Here is a 21,067-nt window from a genome sequence, read left to right on the forward strand (position 1 = left end):
GTATTGTCTCTTTTGATATTTTTATTAGTTTCTGCTTGGAAGAATACAGAGAACAAGAAGCTATATATTATAAGTCGAAAGAAAAAAAAGTACCAAATACATTATATTAAAAATAAAATTACAATCACAAAACCCTGTATTCATAAAAAATTAAGTAAAATCGTAATATTGAAATATAATAATTTTATAATACAGAAAAAAATCTAAACCCACTACCAAAGTTTGTATTGTAAGCCATAATTCCATGGTATTTCATATCTTTGTTTCTATTTTGCTCTGAAGTGCCCTGTAACTTCAGAAAGACTAAAATGACAAGTGGTGTGGTAACTGGATTCCCAGTTACTGGTACTATGACGTGCTAAGATTGAGTAGAAACCATTGTTCACCATGCTGATAAAAGGGATAGGGATTGTTCATGGAATCTAGAATATGTTTGTCTTTTTCAGCCAACTATTTTAGGGTGTCTGCCTTGTGAACAAATCCTGGAATATAGTAAGTGTTCAAAGGACAATGTACAAGCCAGAGGAACTGAAATAGTCCAATGAAGAACATTTTCTTCTTTTGTTTAAGGCTGATGATTGTTTTCTCTGCTCAAGATATAATTAAGGACATCCTTTGTTGAAGTAAAGAACCATGAGAAGTTTTGGTTTCTTTACCTAAGGGAGGACATATTTCAGAATCAGAATCAGGTTTATTATCACCGGCTTGTGTTGTGAAATTTGTTAATTTAGCAACAACAGTTCAATGCAATACATACTATAGAAAAAGAATAAATAAATAAATTACTGTATATGCATATTGAATAGATTAAAAATCGTGCAAAAACAGAAATAGAAGTGAGGTAGTGTTTAAAAAAGTGAGGTAGTGTTCATGGGTTCAATGTCCATTTAGGAATCGGATGGCAAAGGGGAAGAAGCTGTTCCTGAATCGCTGAATGTGTGCCTTCAGGCTTCTGTATCTCCAACCTGATGGTAACAGTGAGAAAAGGGCGTGCCCTGAGTGCTGGGGGTCCTTATTAATGGATGCTGCCTTTCTGAGACACCACTCCTTGAAGATATCCTGGGGACTTTGTAAGCTAGTACCCAAATGGAGCCAACTAAATTTTTGACCCTCTGCAGCCCTTTTTGGTCCTGTGCAGTAGCTCCCCTATACCAGACAGTGATGCAGCCTGTTAGAATGCTCTCCACAGTACATCTATAGAATTTTTTGAGTGTTTTATCAATGGTGAATATCCATCTTCAGACAAGAATAGCAGGAACTGTTGAGGATGGGAAGAGTTTGGGTCAACTCGGCCTATATTCACTTGAGATTCCAAAACTGAGAGGCTATCTCATTTGAAGTCTGCCAAAGATAGACTATATGCAGAGAAGAGGAGATTTCACAGGTGTTTGTAAGCAGGATTGAGTCAAGGACAAATGTCTTCACTCAGAGAATGGTAAAGTTATGGAAATATTAACCATAGAAGATGGTGAAAGCCAATTTACTGCATGGACTTAAAGAAATATATAGATAGTTGTTGGTTCCGCTCTGTGCCTCATGGTGCATCAGGCAACAACCTTGCCGTTTCTTTAGCGTTTGTCTGTCTTTTACGAGGTCGAGTGGCTAGCCCCACGCTCAACCGAGCATGGATGGAAAGCATGCAAGGAGCCGGCCGAGTTCGAACCTGGGATCGCTTGCCCTGAAGTCTGGTTTGGATGCCACTGGGTGGCAAAGATATAGATAAATTGCTTAAATGCTTAAGATATCAGTGGGTATGGGAAGATGAAGGGAGTATGATATTTACGGTAGAGAGACCAGCCAAGAAGAAGCAGGCATGAAGTGCTGTGAGGCCTACTTCTACCCTCTTGAAAATTTACTGTCTGTTTAGGTTCGCATTAAAATCATGAAGAGTTGCACTTTATTGTTCACGTGATACTGACTTGCTCTGTATTTATTCAAACACATTCAAAACAACGATAACTATTTACACTTTAGATGAACTCTTTTTAATAGATTTTTAGAGTTGTGGAGTTTTAAAACTTTAGGCCTGCATAAATATTAAAGCTCCTTCATGCATAAAACCTGCTCTTTTAAAGAACAGACACAAGCTACTAATTACTCTTGCTGTTTTCCCCGTTGGTCACTGACGCAGTTCCATCTAGAATAAACATACAAAGCTAGATGTGAACTCTGAAATGGGAGAACTAAAAAAAAGGCACAGATTATTTCCTTTAAATTGCTACAAGTATGTAAGCATTATATCAAGTTTTACTTCACAGATACCCACAAGGTCAAAACTCTCCAAGGCAGTAATTAGGAAACACTATGTTGCATTTGGGGTTTGTTTAATAGATGTGTGAGAAAAATAATCTGAAGGGCATGGGAAGCAGCAGAAGAGTGTTAGAAGTGGCATGCCCGGGAAAATGTATTTACCATTTGATAAGCGACATTAGCCATGTAATGTGCACATTGATGAGTCATGTTTGCTGCATAATTGTCACATCTTCTCAAGTACCAAGTTAACAGCATGAAGGAAGTAACGTCGTCTGCCTAAAGTGTGAAAAGGACATTTGTTGCTGATGAAAAGCAGACAGAATGACCTCAGTAGAATTAGAATACTAGATTGCAAAAGATAGTCATGTGATTATAGGTGAAACTTTTAGCACATTTTGTTACATATGCTTAAAGATTAGTTTTATAAAAATTCTTTCACTAATAGCTAGTACCTTGCTTTTTATTTAACAGAAGAATGTTTATTGCAATGAAAATTATAGAATAATATTCCCATGTGTGTGCGGTAATAACTTTTGCAGTTTAGATAGCTACAGCATTCACAAAATAATTGTTTGTGTGGTAGCTATTAAAGTTTTGATTAATGTTAACTATTATAATCAAAATTATTGTTCTTGTTGCTAATTCTTATTTTATGGCATACTGCCCTTTAATGAGGCCAGAAAGTGCATTTCATGCCTCTCACCTGTCTTTCATCAATTTAGTCCATTGCACTGCCTTTAAATAGGTGGGAAGCTGCAATCGTTGATCAAACCTGATTGTTTGTTAAATCCTTATGAATAAAAGATTCCACTTTATAGTGGCAACATACTTTTAAATACAATACTGTATAATGAGAAGGATGAGAGACTAATTTTAGTCCATTCAGACTTCCTCCTTGCCTTGTGTGCATCCTTTTCCTATAGCGTTGAATGCCATAAACTGTATGTTGTACTCGCACAGAACAAGGGGCAAATTATACCTCAAGCTCGTGTGTAAGAGAGTGTATACTTTTTATGATATAACTAAATAAAGATATATTGGAATAAATTGCACAATATAGTACTAATGTGAGGGGTAAAGCCTCTATGGTGCAAAGTTATAAAGTCCTAATTTAAGTTTCCAGGTGATTTCCAGGATTTTTTAGGTGTTTAGATGGAGGTTATAAATCTATGACACATCACCTTAAATTCGGAATAATAACAATGACATTTCATAATGTTTTCTTTCATTTTCAGCCCAGAAAGGAATTCTCCATCTTTCCCCTGATGTTTACCAGGAAATGGAAGCAAGTCGTAATAAGGCAGCTCCTACAATGAACTATCTGACATCTAAAGAAATAAGCCAAGGATGTAGTTCATTCTTCAGCTCTACAAGCAACACAGCAACTATTGCAAGGGAGCTTCTGTTGAATGGGACGTCCCCAACTGCAGAAGCTATAAGTTTGAAAGGCAAAGCACCAGTTTCCCCCTGTTCAGCAGTACAACCCTCTCAACAGCTAGAGTACTTAGCCAGAATCCAAGGTTTTCAGGTGGGGAAAGTGAAACCGCTAAATGGTTAATTTTTACGCATTAAAAAAAATCATAGGGTATGTTAAACCACGAGTATAATTTGCTGCATTCTCTTTTATTTTGCAAATTTATCAGGGTACTTCAGTGTTTGAGAGTGAAGTATTTTTAATGTTAACTGGTTAAGATCAAGTTTAACAAACAGAACCACTGTCTCTCCTATTTTCTGCATGTCTTTTCTTAGATCTTCTTTCAACAGAGATGGTAAGTTTCAGAAAGTTGAATTTGAGAGAAATTTTGAAAATCGTATTAACTTTCTTAATTGCATGCTGGCAATTAGTAAGTTTTAGGCAAATCAGAGTCCAAAATTTGCAAGGATTCTTCAGAGGTTGATAAAGGCTTATTTGTATTATTGTTTATTTTTGATTAACAACTAGACTTGCTCCTTACCTGACTGCTGACCTAAGCACACAGTTGAAGTAAGTGAAAATGTGCTTTACTATGGTCATGTGAGGGCACAGATGCCTAATGCATTGCAATCCACTATGCTAGCAGACTACAGTATCTAATCCATCTTGTTATTATTTTAAACCAAACAATCAATGTCAGCAGGCTGTTCAATCATGGAAACCATTGCAACCAAGCGTTATCTTTCCCTCACCCAACAGACAAACATATGTTCTTTCCAGCTGGAGTTCTCAGATTGTAGTTAGGGCAGGAATGTTAACTGATTCTTTTCGCCTTCCTATCCCATAGTTTTTTTAGACCAATTGTTGCATTCCACCTGAGATAAACTGACTCAACATGGACCATAAATCAGTCGGAAACAATTTGCTTCCATGTCGTGCTATTAAATAGTGCAAACTCCTTAACCAAATAAGTCATCAAAGAACTTTGCAACTACCAGCATTCACAGTTATGCACGCCATTTCTTTTTGAGATTTTGTACTGAAAAATTAACGTTTTGTTACACCATTTCCCAGTTGCCCAAAATGTCCAAATAATCCTTGAACAGAGTGCCTATAAAGTTTCAAACTGTGAAGTAATATGAACAGATCACTAATGCTAAACGTAAAACAATGGACAATTCCCAGTCATATGACTGTTGTTAAATCACTATAATCAATACAGTGCATTAAACACCATAAATCCTACTAAACTAAGAATGTTGACTTTAAATTCTTAATTGTGTCACCAACATGCACCTACTAAAAGAACCTGCCAGAATTTCAATCAGCATTCGACATTTAGACTATACAAGAAACATTCAGCTACAGTAATAACTTTTTAAAACAATAGAACAATTTTTGTTAAGCTATTTTTCTAGCCTGGTAAAAATGCTACATTGTCGTAGTAATAATTAATTTGTAATGTGCACTTGCAGTCCATTCAATTCAGAGCTAGTTAGTAGGTATGATTTATTTATTCAGTTGCTTTTAAAGTACAAAATGTCTGTGTTTAAAACAGTGGATAATGTAATCAAGTAATAATTTCGAATTAAGAGTAAATTATAAAAGCTAATTTTGTTTGTCACTGGTTAACCACATTGTTTCATATGTGCTTAATTAGCAATGTTGTGGTAAATTGCTGATGTATTCACGATTACTTTCTGAGATTTGACTTAATTTTAAAACTATTTAAGCTACCAATTTTTCCAGATTTTACAGTCAGAGGAAAATAATAGTCTGGTAACCATTTAATACTTTTAGCACAGGCTTATAGACTTCTGCAGCCTTTTGCAGAGGTACTTGAAGATGCGAGTTCTCGACAAGGGATAGATCAAAAATCTGCAAGAACAGGAAAATGCAATGGGGTGTCACCATAATCAATGAGGTGAATGAATCCACACTGAAGCATACAAAGCCAGAATCAGGGTGTCTTAAGTTTAAAAAGAAATCGTGTAAATCATTGCTCAGGAGGAACAAGAGAGGGAATGAAACATAGGTTTAAGATAGCAAGAAAAGAGAGCAAAAATATTAGGAAGTTTTAATTTACAGATGTAATTATTTTAAGTCTAATAAAGTTCCAAGCAATGGCACACATTAAAGTTAAGTTTTACAATAGTAAGATTATTTGGCAATAATCAGCATCATAATCAGATTTAATATCTCTGGCATATGTTGTGAAATTTGCTGACTTGTAGCAGTGGTACAATATATAATTAGAGAGGAAACATTTGAATTACAGTATGTGTGTGTGTGTGTGTCTATATATATATATATATATATATAAAATTAAATAAGTAGTGCAAAAATAGGAATAAAAACAGTAGTGAGGTAATGTTCATGGGTTCAATGTCCATTCAGAAATCTGATGGCAGAGGCTGCTCCTGAATCATTGAGTGTGTGCCTTCAGGCTTCTGTATCTCCTTCAAACTGATCACTCTTAAGATTAATTTGTATCACAATAGATTTTTAAAAAGGACTTTTATTTTGTACTCATTGGTGGGTATAGCAGCCTGACATACATATATGGTGAAGACCAGGCTTGGAGATATTTACGGCAAACCTCCTGGATTTGCTGAGCAATTAAGCATTTTAATTTCTGCATTAAGTGCATGTATGTAATGATAGGATCTGCTGTGTAGGCTACTGCTTAGTAACAAATGTGCTCTGTTTTCCTTTGCAACATCTTGGCTGGTTATGTTTTGGTCTGAAGAATAATTGTACATAAATTCAGTGGAATGTTGTTAAGTGCTAGAAGACAAAGGATCAAGATTAAATCCAAATTTGATTGGTGAAGTTGCCAATTGCTTATTTTGTAGCTTGTTTGTCATAAGCAAGAATGATTCTGGAAATTCTGGAAATTAAAATAATTCTAATTGTGGATTCCTTACATCAACATCAAAATATATGGTAGTGCAACTCTCCTTGGAGAAACTAAGGTTCTTTTTTTCCCCCTATTTTCTTGCATGGCTCAATTATGGAAATTATTTTTCTGTAAATGGTTAGGTATAATTTTGTGTTGGTATTTGAATCAATAGGTATAAATTATTTATTTCTTTTGTTGTGTCAATTGCCAAATTAATCAGCCAGTTATATTCTGTAATTTACTATTGAATTCTTGACAGCAGTATTCTGGTATCAAGATTAAAAAAAAACTTGGGCAATGTTGACAGATATGGCCAGAAGGGTTTCTTCATAGCATAGCAGGTACATACATAGTTGTGTTTTTAATCAAGACACATCAGTAAAGTCACTCCTTTGATCTCTGTTCTGTGTTGCCTTTATAACAGTATCAGCACCTTGTCTTTATATAACACCCTAAAAGCAATATGACATTGAGTGTTATCAACAGAATTTGTAATGAGCCACAGGACTAAATTACTTAAATTTGTCAAAAAGTTGGATTTTAAAGATGAAATAGAGTTATAAAGAAGGGAGGGTTTAGGGAATGAATTCCAGAGCTCATGCCATTGCAGCTGAAGGCACTCCAGCATGAAGAAGAGATTAAAATCTGTATTCTCGAGGGCAGAATTGCAGACATTCAGCTAGCTCTGAAGAGTGTTTGAGGCGATACGGAGACAGGTATTTGAAATTGTGGCATTGAGAGCTACTGAAGGTCAGCCAGCAGAGGCTGGTGGGTAAACAGGATAGCTCCAATTTGTACAAGTGTAGAACAGTTAAGGAGGGGGAGATCAACTGAAAGAAGCGGGCCAAAAGTCACTGCATTGGAACAATCAAATTCAGTGGTTGTATATTTATGCTGGCAACTCAAATAGTGATCCCCAGTTGGTAGAGCGGAGTTAGCACAAACAAGAGAAAATCTGCCGGTGCTGGAAATCCAAGCAACACACACAAAATGTTGGAGGAATTCAGCAGGCTAGGCGGCATCTATGGAAACAAGTATGTTCGATGTTTCGGGTGAGATCTGTCAACTGTACTGTTTTCCATAGATGCTGCCTCCAGCATTCTGAGTGTGAGCAGAGTCATCAGTCCAACTTCCTGTTTCTGTTCAGTGTCCCTCTGGAAATACGTATCAGATGAAAAGTAGCTCTTGGTACTGATCCCCTGTGTGGAGAAGTAGCCTGGTAGTATCCAGTAAGATAATAGCAATAACTTTGCACCAGATATTTGCCAACTGCAATGTGGCTTAACCTTGGTAATGGGAGGTAAAAATAGCAATGAAAGTCAGAGAGGAAGCAGTTATTTATTTGCTGCAAACCTCTCTTTTAAAGATAAATTTATTATGCATTTGGAGCTGTGGCCTACTGGGGACTGATTGCAGCTATGTTAAAAGGAAGAAGCTTGTTTTTATTCATTTTATGCACTTTGACATAAAAAGAAAAATAAATAGCTTTTACATTAAATAATCCACCAAGGAGTACTTGGTACCATGTGGCCTAGATTATAGAAGGCCAATTGGCTGCCTTTCAAATCCTATGTAATAATAAAACGGAAAAACAGCAAACAATAGGGTTATGTGAATTGATCATTGTGGATGTTAAGGGCCATCAGTTTAGTGGGTGCAAACCAGAACCATGAATATGTTCTATGTTCTAAACCACAGGAAGTCGTTAGTTCTGGTGAAATCAGTAGAATACCACACCAGGATTGAAATCTATTGTCTTTCACTGATTTCTTTGACTTTATACATTCAGAGTTTCATAATATAAAGTCTGTGATTAGTGTGATCTTGTGGATTGAACAGAGTAGTCTACATACTACAGTTACCCACTCCCCTCGTTCAAATATTAATTATCACATTGGCCAGTGATCACTGGGAAAGCACAGCAGCTTGTGTTGCGCCTCCTGAAAATCTGCAAATTTCACAATGAATAAACAATAAATATTTCTACAGATCACCAGTGTACTTTAATATGCAAAAGCATTTTCAAAAGGTTGTTCTGATACAGGAAGTAAAAATAACCTGTTGAAAATACATTTCTCAGTCAAAAAAACATGATGCTGGAGGACCTCAGAGGGTCACAGAGCACCTGTGGAGGGAAATGGGCATTCGATGTTTCAGGCTGAGACCCATCATTTGAGTTCAGGTTCTTTGGGGTATCGGTGTACGTTCTCTGACAACAACTGGAAAGGTAAAAATAGAACCATTGCAGATGCTGTTCCATCCAGCTGGCTGACGGTAAAGAATTACCGGAGGAAGGAGCAATTGGGGGAATTGTGATCATTGCTGGTGCTTTTTCAAACAGTTAATGCAGATTTAGCAAATGTATAGAACATGATCTTTATTAAATTCACATGTTGCTCTCACCAGTCTGAAACTTTGGGATCCCTGTTGATTGTGACTGCGATCTTGTACAGATTTATTTCCAAATATGAAATTAAATTGTACACTGCACTTTTTGTCTGCATAATGTTTTGTTAATTAATATTGGACGATATCATTTTCTGATAAGAGTATATAAACAAAATACTGTCAGAATGCATATATAGCTTTTTTACTCTTTTTCCCCAGAATATGGGAAATCCCAGATTGCTACCCATGCCATAGAACAAAGAATACTACAGCACAGTACAGGCCCTTCGGCCCACAATGTTATGCCGACCCTTAAACTCTGCCTCCCATATAACCCCCCACCTTAGATTCCTCCATATACCTGTCTAGTAGTCTCTTAAACTTCACTAGCGTATCTGCCTCCACCACTGACTCAGGCAGTGCATTCCACGCACCAACCACTCTTACTCTTCCTCTAATATCCCCCATGAACTTCCCACCCCTTACCTTAAAGCCATGTCCTCTTGTATTGAGCAGTGGTGCCCTGGGGAAGAGGCGCTGGCTATCCACTCTATCTATTCCTCTTATTATCTTGTACACCTCTATCATGTCTCCTCTCATCCTCCTTCTCTCCAAAGAGTAAAGCCCTAGCTCCCTTAATCTCTGATCATAATGCATATTTTCTAAACCAGGCAGCATCCTGGTAAATCTCCTCTGTACCCTTTCCAATGCTTCCAATGCTTCCAATGCCATGTGCTAGTGAGGCCAGAAATCGGTAGATCATACAGTTTAACATGTTGCTGAGATGGTGCAGAGGGAGGGCTTCAGATTATTGGATCATTGGGCTCTCTTCCAAAGATGGTGGAACCTGTACAGAAGGGACAGTTTTCACCTGAACTGGAGAGGGAACTAATATCCTACCAGAAAGATTGCTGGTGCTGCAAGAGGGGGGACATTTAAACTAGAGTTGCAAGGGAATGGGAACCAGAGTGCCAGAATAGATGGTGGAGATGTTGTTGAGCCTATATACAAAGTCAGGAATTAAAATGTTGGGAATGTTGAACTAATGTTCTGAGCTGCATATATTTCAATGCAAGGAGCATTGTAGGAAAGGGGGATGAGCGTAGGACATGGATCAACATGTGGAATTATGACATTGCAGCCATTAGTGAGACTTGGTTGCAGGAGGGGCTGGACTGGCAGCTCAATGTCTCAGGTTCCATTGTGTTAGATGTTATAGAGCAGAAGGGATTAAAGGGGGAGGGGTGGCATCACTATTTAGGGCAAATGTCATGGCAGTGCTCAGTCAGGATGGGCTGGAGCGCTTGTCTAGTGAGGCTTTAAAGGTAGAACTGAGGAATAAGAAAGGTATGACCATGTTAATGGGATTATACTATAGACCGAAGCAAATTTAGTAGAACAAATTTGCAGAGAGATCGCAAACTGTGACAAGATACATTAGATGTGATAGTAGCTGATTTTAACTTACACATATTGACTGGGACTCCCAGACTGGAAAGGGGCTGGTTGGGATAGTTTGTCAAATGTTTTCAGGAAGGTTTCCATAATCAGAACACAGAAGTCCCAACTAGAGAGAGAATGTGAGACTAGATCTCCTATTAGGGAATGAGACTTGCAGGTGATAGATGTTGGTGGAGAGCAGAGATTCCCAACCTGGGGTCCATGAACCCCTTGCTTAATGGTATTGGTCCATGGCATAAAGAAGGTTGGGAACCCCTGGTGTAGGGAACACTTTGCATCTAATGATCATAATGTCAATAGTTTCAAGGTAATTATGGATAAGTCTGGTCCTCAGGGTGAGATTCTAAATTGGAGAAGGGCCAATTTTGATGGGATCAGAAAGGATCTGGCAAGTGTGGATTGGGACCAATAGTTTTCTGGCAAAGGTGCATATGGTGAGAGCAATGGCTTGAAAAGTGAAGTTTTGAGAATACAGTGTTTGCATATTCCTGTCAGAATATTAAGCAAGGATAACAGGCTTAGGGTACCTTGTTTTTCAAGAGATATTGAGTCCCTGGTTAAGAAAAAGAAGGAGGTACATAGCAGTTAGGAACCATGAAGAACTTAACGAGTATAAGAAATACAAGAGAACACTTGAGAAAGAAATCAAGAGGGCTAAAACAAGGCGTGAGGCTGCTCTAGCAAACAAGGTGAAGGAGAATCCCAAGGGCTTCTACAGACACAGTATATTAGGGCTAAAGGATACCCAGTGGCAAAATTGTACCAGAAGACCCAAGGGATATGAGCAGCATTAGGTCTTTCAGCCCATCAAGTCTTATCCGCCATTTTATTCCATCTCAACCCCATTCTCCTGCCTTCTCCCCATAACCTTTAATGCCCTGACTAAACAAGAATGTATCAACTTCCATCTTAAATACACCCAATGGCCCGGCCTTCACAGCCGCCTGTGGCAACAAATTCCACATATTCACCACCCTCTGACTAAAAGAATTCTTCCTCATCTCTGTCCTAAATGGACTTCCCTCTATTCTGACGCTGTGCTAGACTCCTACAGGAAACATCCTCTTCAGATCCACTCTGTTGAGGTCTTTGAACATTTGAAAGGCTACAATAAGATCTCCCTCATTCTAAGCTCCTGTGAGAACAGGCCCAGAGCCAACAAATGCTCCTTATACAATAACCCTTTTGTTCCCAGAATAATTCTCATGGACCTCTTCTGAACTTTCTCCAATGAAAGCAGGTCCTTTCTTAGATAAAGGGCCCAAACGTGCACACAGTACTCCAAGTGAAGCCTCACCAGTGCTTTATAAAGCCTCGACATTAAATCCTTGCTTTTATATTCTAGTTCTCTTGAAAAGAATGCTAACATTGCATTTGCCTTCCTCACCACTGACTCAACCTGCCAGTTAACCTTGAGGGAATCCTGCAAGAGTACTCTCAAGCCCCTTTGCACCTCAGATTTTTGAATTTTCTGCTCATTTAGAAAATAGTCCACACCTTTATTCCTTCTATCAAAGTGCATGAGCAGACACTGCCTGACACTGTATTCGATCTGCCACTTCTTTGCCCATTCTCCTAATCTGTTTTAGTTCTTCTACAGCATCCCTGCTCCCTCAAGCTTATCTACCCCTCCACCTGTCTTCATATTGCCTGCAGACTTGGCCATGAAGCCATCAATTCTGTCATCCAAATCACTGACATGTTATGCGATCCGAACACTGACCCCTTTAGAACACCATTTGTCACTGGAAGCCAACCAGAAAAGGCCCCCTTTATTTCCAGTCTTTGCACCTTGCCAAGCAACCAATCCTCTATCCATGCTAGTACATTTCCTCTCATACTATGGGCTCTCATCTTATTTAGCAGCCTCATGTGGACTACCTTGTCAAAGGTTTTATGAAAAGCCAAGTTCCAGAGCCACACATTCATCTGCCAAATCATTGCATTTTTACCCTCACTGGCACGTAGCACAGGCAGCAATCTAGAGATGACTAACCTGGTGGGTTCTTCTTTTCAGCTTTATGCTTAACTCCCTAACTCTGCACCTGGGAGGCAACATACCATCCAGGTGTCGCTTTCATGTTCACGGAATCTCATGTCTACTCCTCAGACTATGGAATCCACTATCATTACTTTGAATCATCTTCCTTCCTTCATCCCCCTTCCCTTCTGAGCCTCAGTACCCGGGACCCGGTTGCTGCAGCTGCGACTTCCCCCGGTAGGTCATCTCCTTCAACGGCATCTGAAGCAATACACTTATTGTTGAGGGGAATGGCCACTGGTTTCTCTTTACAGGATGCCCATTTCCTTTCCCTTCTCCTGAAATGTACCCAGTTACCTTCCACCTGCAACTTAGGGGTGACAACCTCCCTGTAGCTCCTATCTAGCACCTCCTCAGTTTCCCGTATAAGCTGAAGGTCATCCACTTCCTTAATAAGTTTTCTCAGGAGCCGCATCTCGGTGCACCTGATGCGGATGTGGTTATCCAGGAGGCTGGAGGTCTCCTAGAATTCCCACATCTCACACAAAGGACACAACACAGCGCTTGAAGCTAGTGGAGTGCCACAGTGACTAGTGCTGGTTCTGTCGTTGTTTGTCATCTGGATGATGATGTGGTAAACTGGATCAGTAAGTTTGCGGATGACACCAAGATGGAGAGTGTAGTGCACAGCGAGGAAGACTATCAAGGACTGCAGTGGGATCCGGAGCAGTTGGAAAAATGGGCTGTAAAATGGCAGATGGAATTTAGTGCAGGCAGGTGTGAGGTGTTGCACTTCAAGAGGACAAACCTGGACTTACAAGGTGAGCGGTAGAGCACTGAGGAATGCAGTAGAACAGAGGGATCTGGAAATCAAGATCCATAATTGCTTTGAAGTGGCATCATAGGTAGATATGGAACATAAAGAAAACTTTTTGGGCATAGGCTTTTCTAAATCAATGTATTAAATGGTCATAGGTCATAGGTTAAATGGTCATAGGTCATAGGTTAAGGATGAAAGGTGAAATATTTAAGGGGAACCTAAGGGGAGGAATAACTTCACTCAAGGTGCTGTGAGTGTGGAATGAGCTGCCAGCACAAGTGGTGGAAGCAGGATTGATTTCAACATTGGACAGAAATGTGGATAGGCCTATACATGGGATATTGTTTGGGTGCAGGTAGTTGGGGTTAGGAAGTCTAATGATCTGGCATGGACTAGATGGGCTGAAGGGCCTGTTTCTGTGCTGTAGTTTTCTATGACTATTATTCTACTGTAGGAACTGTTTTGAGGCTGGTTTTGTAGGAAAAATTCTGCCCAGGATGTTTTTCTTCCTCTTTTATAATATGAAATACCATTCTATTCTCTTCTGTCTCACATTGATTGTTCTGCTTTCTGAGAGTAGCAATGGTCTCACTAACTCCAGCAGCCTTGTTAATTTGATATCCATTCCACATGCCTTCTATCCATTCCATGAATATCTGCATCTGTGCAGTCTGCATTTCCAGCACTTGTCAAGTTGTCTCAGATGAATGGAATGTTGAGCAATTGATTTTCATCTTGCTTTCTGTGATGGAACATGATTGACTTCTCTATCCCATTTTGCTGAGGAATTGGTCTTGTTTCTATACAGCCATCGATGGATCACACTACAGAAAAATCTAACCTCCATGTTATGGGGAGATCTTTTATTTGTTTTGTCCTGTGATTTTAAATTGTGTTGTTATTGCCCTTCAAATCTGTGAAATATTTTCCCCGTTGGAACTCTAAGAATGACTTGGATTGTGCATCAGTGACGAGTTTTGGCGTTGTGATCACCATCTACAACCATATTGTGGGTGTGCTGAGCATTGTTGTTTATTTCTGACATTGATTAACTTGCATGGGTTCTGATTGAGTATTTGTGAGTAATTCTTGTTTCTTCATCAGTAGCCGGCTTGGGTTGGAGGAATAACACCTTCTATTCTGTTTGGGTTGCCTCCAACCTTATGGCATGAACATTGATTTCTCAAACTTCCGGTGATGCCCCCTAAAACCTTCCCCTCTCCATTACCCATCCCCTTTTCCCTCTCTCACCTCATCTCACCAATCAACTTCCCAGCTCTTTACTTCATCTCCCCCCACTCCAGGTTTCACTAGTCACCTGGTGGTTCTCTGTCCCCTCCCCCCACCTTTTAAGTCTACTCCTCAGCTTTTTTTTTTCTCCAGTCCTGCGGAAGAGTTTCGGCCCAAAACATTGACTGTACTTTTACTTTTTTCCATAGATACTGCCTGGCTGCTGAGTTCCTCCAGCATTTTGTGTGTGTTGCTCAGATTTCCAGCATCTGTGGATTTCCTCTTGTTTAATGGCAAGCTTAATTGGTGAAAGAAGGAATTCACTTACCGATATAACTTTAAGTAATCCGACATATTGCAGAAATTGACAGCAAAATTTAATTTTGGATGATATATGTAATGTCCAAAATGACCGCACCTGTATTCCCAGTTCTTCTACTCAGCAGTGTAAACTCCCGTGCCTCGGCTCTTGTATTTCTAATTAATTACGCAGACTCACTGCTGAGCACAACATAGACCAATAGTTGCTTTTTTAAAATTGCTACACGCAAATATTTTATGCATTTTGAGTGCCACCGTTCCCAAGGCGACATTGGATTGTGTAGAGGGAGAGAAAGTTTAAAAGAAGCAAGTGGGGGCCGTTGACACATTTTGCATGCCACAGTTCCCGAGGAGACTTTGGATTACCTAGAGGGAGAGAGAGTTTAAAAGTGAGCAGGAGCGGGTTGGCACACTTTACACCATTGTGGTGAGACCAATACAGGTTTAAAAGCGAATCTTACAGAAATTTCAGCAAAGTAGAGCACATACAGTACAAAGAGCAGATAAAAATAAATGAGGCCAAGAGGAAAAGCTGAAAAGTGAAGCTGCACCTTCAAAAAGAGCAGTAATCTGCGTTTTGCTGATGAAATGATGAGAATGACACAGGACTGGGTACCCTTGAGATTTATTAAGTGAAAACTAACAATAGACAAGTAATATGGCTTCTACCAGAAGTAAACAGCAAATTATTTAAAATGAAATTCGATGCTGGCTCAGCTATTTGTCATTCCACAAAGTGAATTTGAACGGCATTTCAAAGATACTATTCTGAAACCTGCAGATATCCAACTAAGAACGTATACTGGAGAGAAGATAACTCCTGTGGGAAATACACTTGTAACGGTGAAACATAACAACCAACATATATATGTAATCATTAAATAGGTAGTGCAAAAAATTGTAATAAATATAGTAGTGAGGTAGTATTTATGGGTTCAAAGTCCATTTAGAAATTGGATGGCAAAGGGGAAGAAGCTGTTCCTGAGTAATTGAGTCTGTGCCTTCAGGCTTCTGTATCTCCTTCCTGATGGTAGCCTGGGTGATGGGGGTCCTTAATGATAGATGCTGCCTTTTTGAGGCACTGCACCTTGAAGATGTCCTGGATACTATGGAGGCTACTGCCCAAGATGGAGCTGACTAATTTTACAATTCTGTGTAGCTGACTTTGATCCTGTGCAGTAGGCCCCCCTGCCCCCCATACCAGACGGTGATGCAGCCAGTTAGAATGCTTGTCACAGTACATCTACAGAAATTCGTGAATGCTCTTGGAGACTACCAAATCTTCTCAAACTCCTAATGAAATAGAGCCAATGAAATCGTGCCAACTGAAAGTGAATTTAGAAAGGTACTTTATGATGCCACAACAGTGTTCAAGGATGACATTGGAAAACTCAAACATATCAAGGGTAAAATAGTTTTACTTGAAAAGGCCACACCCAAGTTTTACAAAGCCTGTCCAGTTCCTTATACTATCCATTATAAAGTTGCCGGTGAGCTAGATTGCATGGAGGCTGAAGGAATTCTTTCCAAGGTTGAGTGGAGCCCATGGGGCACACCAGTGGTTCCACTAGCCAAGAACTATGGGAAACTCCTGTCAGGATCTGTGGTGATTTTAAGGTCACCATAAACCCAGTCTTTCAGTAGATCAATCCTTCTGCCCAGGATAGAGGATATCTTTGCAAACCTCTCTGGAGGAAAAATCTTCAGCAAAATGGACTTAGCTGAGGCCTACCTACAGACAGAAATGGAAGAATAGTCCAAAGTGTTTCTCACCATGAGCACTCACAAAGGGCTTTATCACTATAATAGGCTTATTTTTGGAGTAGCATCTGCCCCTGCACTTGGGCAGAAAGCTATGGCCAAGGTACTGCAATGTTGCCCAGGCACTCGGTGTTACCTGGATGACTTTAATGTCACTGGTGAGGATGACAAGAAACATCTCCAAAATCTCAAGACAGTGTTAAAAAAGGATTTGACGGTTATGGGCTCAAGAGCACGATGTGACGTGTGAATTCTTTAAACTAAGCATAACTTACTGTGGTCACTCTGTTGACGCACAAGGAAAATTCAAGCACTGGTGGATCTCCCAATGTGAAAGGGTATGTCACAGTTGTGGTCCTTTTTAGGATTTTTCAGTTACCATGACAGTTTCCTGCAAAACGTGGCTATTCTGCTCCACTCCTTGAACTCATTACTACACAGTGGGGAGAAATGACAATGGATAAAGCAGTGTGAGGAGGTGGCTTTCAAAAAGACTGAGGAAAAGATGACGTCAGACACTGTACTCACACGTTATGATCCACATCGTACAGTGAAGCTTGCCATGCTCTGTTTGGAATGCCAATACGTCCAGGAGAAAGGTGTCCAGAGCTGACAAAACCACTTCCTGCTGTCCCAGAGCCAACTCCTACAACCACCACGGAGGAGGCCCCAGAGCCTGAGATCGTTTCACAACCACAAGTCTCTCCTGCTGAGCAGAGTGACCCCACCACCCCCACCCCCCAGTCAGGAAAGATGTTATCCCACAAGAATAAGAATTCCTCCACAGCGAATAATCTTTAGGCCTTAATGGGACAATTAAAATTTACTCTGCTGTGGATCTCTATATAGTAGTTTTATTATAAAACCATAAGATATTTCTTTAGCCAGAGTGGTGAATTTGTGGAATTTGTTGCCACATGCAGGTGTGGAGGCCCCGTCGTTGGGTGTATTTAAGGCAAAGATTGATAGGTTCTTGATTGGACATGGCATCAAAGGTTACGGGGAGAAGGCTGGGAACTGGGGTTGAGGAGGAGGGAAAAAAAGGATCAGCCATGATTGGATGGAGGAGCAGACTTGATGGGCCAGATGGCCTAATTCTGCTCCTATGTCTTATGGTGTATATAGGAGCAGAATTAAGCCATTGAGCAGACTCATGTGTGGCACCTCGTCAAAGGCCTTCTGAAGGTCCAAATATACAACGTCCACTGCATCCCCTTTATCTATTCTACTTGTAATCTCCTCAAAGAATTCCGACAGGTTCATCAGGCAGGATTTTCCCTGAAGGAAACCATGCTGACTTTGGACTGTCTTGTCCTGTGTTACCAAATATTCTATAACCTCATCCTTAACAATTGGCTCCATCATCTTTCCAACCCCTGAGGTCAGGCCAACTGGTCTATAATTACCTTTCTGCAACCTTTCTCCTTTCTTAAAGATTGGAGTGACATTTGCAATTTGATAGTAGGTGGTTGTCTTTCTGACTGGAGGCCTTTTACTAGTGGTATACTGCAGGGATCGGTGCCAGGCTTTTCATTGACTACAGCTCTGCCTTTAATACGATCATTCCAAATAAACTGATTCCTAAGCTCCGGAACCTGGGCCTTAGCACTCAGATCTGCAGCTGGATCTTCAACTTCCTCACAGACAGGACCCAGGCTGTAAAAATAGGGGACAAGCTCTCCTCTACAATCACTTTGAGCACCGGTGCCCCACAAGGCTGTGTACTCAGCCCCTTGCTGTACTCACTGTACACCCATGATTGTGTAGCCAAGTTTCCATCGAACTCAATATATAAGTTTGCTGATGACACCACAATTGTAAGCTGTATCTTGGGTAATGATGAGTTTGAGTACAGAGAGGAAATTAAGAACCCGGTGGCATGGTGCAAAGACAATAATCTATCCCTCAACGTCAGCAAGACGAAGGAATTGGTTGTTGACTTCAGAAGGAGTAGCGGACCACACAACCCAATTTACATCGGTGGTGCGCAAGTGGAACAGGTCAAAAGCTTTAAGTTCCTCGGGGTCAATATCACAAATGACCTGACTTGGTCCAACCAAGCAGAGTCCACTGCCAAGAAGGCCCATCAGCGCCTTTACTTCCTGAGAAGGCTAAAGAAATTTGGCCTGTCCTCTAAAACCCTCACTAATTTTTATAGATGCACTGTAGAAAGCATTCTTCTTGGGTGCATCACAACCTGGTATGGAAGTTGTCCTGTCCAAGACCGGAAGAAGCTGCAGAAGATCGTGAACACAGCCCAGCACATCACACAAACCAATCTCTTCCGTCCTTGGACTCACTTTACACCACACGCTGTCGGAGCAGTGCTGCCAGGATAATCAAGAACCCGACACCCAACCAACCAACTTTTCGTCCCTCTTCCTTCTGGGAGAAGGCTCAGGAGCTTGAAGACTCGTATGGTCAGATTTGGGAAAAGCTTTTTTCCAACTGTGATAAGACTGCTGAATGGATCCTGACCCAGATCTGGCTACCCTCCAAATATCCGGACCTACCTCTCGGTTTTTTTTTTGCACTACCTTACTTTCCCTTTTCTATTTTCTATTTATGATTTATAATTTAATTTTTAATATTTACTATCAATTTGTACTCCAGGGAGAGCGAAGCGCAGAATCAAATATTGCTGTGATGATTGTACGTTCTAGTATCAATTGTTTGGTAACAATAAAGTATAAAGTAAAGTAAAGATCTGTTGTTGTTTGTCATCTATATAGACAATCTGGATGGTAATCTGGGTAAATTGGTTCAGCAAATTTGTGCATGACACCATGATTGGGGAGGTTCGTGGACAGCAAAGAAGACTATTAAAGCTTGCAAGATCTGGACCAACTGGAAAAATAGGCTGAAAAATGGCAGATAGGATTTAATGCAGTTAATTGTGAGGTGTTGTACTTCAATGGTACCAACCAGGGTAGGTCTTGCATGTTGAGTGGGAGGGCACTGAAGAGTGCGGTAGAACAGAGAATAGGGATCCATAATTCCTTGAAAGTGGCATCACAGGTTGATAAAATTTTGGCACATTGGCCTTCAAAAATCAATGTATTGAGTACAGGAGTTGGAATGTCATGTTGAAATTGTATAAGACATTGATGAGGCCTACGTATTGTGTGCAGTTTTGGTTACCCACCTACAGGATTGAAAGAGTGCAAAGAAAATTTACAAGGATGTTTCTGGGACTTGAGTTATAGGAAAAGTTTGAATAGGTTAGGCCTTTATTCCCTCGAACGTAGAAGACTGACGGGAGGTTTGCTAGAGGTCCCCACAATTATGAGGGATATAGATAGGGTAAATGCAAGCAGGCTTTTTCCACTGCAGTTGGGTGAGACGGCAACAAGAGGTCATTGGTGAAAGGTGCAATGTTTCATTTTCATTTTAAAATCTTTTTATTAATTATTATTGAAAATCAACATAAAAAAAATTAAAATAATCAAGTCAATATATCAATATGTATAATAAAAGTCATACTATTAACCAAGCTAAACAGTATATCAATAATAATAATTTAAAAAAAACAAAATGTTAAAGCTAGTTTTTTTTGGAAAAAAGAACCCCTACTAACTAAAACAAAAAAAAACCCAGCTAACAAAAAAAAAGAGAAAAAAAAAAACGATTTGGAGCACAAACCTGGAGCTATACGCCATACAAGCTTCTATATAAAAAAAAAGACATCAATCCGCCAGCCAAATCCATTTACCCAAGAATCAGAAGGGGACCATCTTAATTAACTTAAATCAAATGATAGCAGCAACAAAAGAGCCCCACTTTTTCTCAAAGTCAAATCGAGGATCAAAAGTTCAACTTCTGATTTTATTCCAAACTAAGACATAGCATCACCTGAGAAAACAATTGTATCAAAGTGGGAGCAGAAGCATCTTTCCATTTTAATAAAATAGCCCTTCTAGCCAATAACATAACAAATGCAATTACATGTTGATCTGATGTAGAAATACCATGAATATATTGAGGAATTATACCAAACAAAACTGTCAATTTATTTGGTTGTAAATTAATTTTTAAAGCTTTAGAAATTGTAGAAAAATAGATTTCCAAAACTGTTTCAATACAGAACACGACCAAAACATATGTGTCAATGTAGCTATCTCAGGTTTACATATATCACACTGACTATTAACATTAGGAAATATTTTAAACATCTCTCCTTTGTCAAATAATAACAATGTGCAATTTAAAATTGAAATAAAGAATGACTGGCGCAAATCAAAGAAGAGTTAACCAACTTCAAAACTAGCAACCAATCCTCTGTTATCAAGGTCATGTTAAGCTCTCTTTCCCAATCTTGCTTAATCTTAAATAGAGGATAGTTATCCTGTTGTAAGGGTAAATTATAAATTTTCCCAATAAAACCTTTCACTAAAGTGTTCATTTTTAAAATAATGTCTAATAGGTCAGAGTCTTGTATACTTAAATTACTTAAATATTCTTGTAAAAAATGTCTGACCTGAAGATATTGCAAAAAGTGTGAGTATGAAAGAGAGTATTTAGTTACTAATTTCTCAA

General features: G+C 39.5%; 1 protein-coding gene across 9 annotated transcripts in view; it reads left to right on the forward strand.

Annotated features, from left to right (window-relative positions):
* Positions 1-21,067, forward strand: part of stau2 (staufen double-stranded RNA binding protein 2) — a 364,656-nt gene that overhangs the window by 225,649 nt on the left and 117,940 nt on the right. For all 9 annotated transcript variants that reach the window (XM_072253656.1, XM_072253677.1, XM_072253693.1 and 6 more), the window contains one exon: positions 3,489-3,781. In XM_072253656.1, coding sequence (XP_072109757.1) covers positions 3,489-3,781 — 293 coding nt within the window. The remainder of the gene's footprint in view (positions 1-3,488; positions 3,782-21,067) is intronic.

This window comes from Mobula birostris, chromosome 1 (assembly GCF_030028105.1).
Source record: "Mobula birostris isolate sMobBir1 chromosome 1, sMobBir1.hap1, whole genome shotgun sequence".
NCBI classification, from domain to species: Eukaryota; Metazoa; Chordata; class Chondrichthyes; order Myliobatiformes; family Myliobatidae; genus Mobula; species Mobula birostris.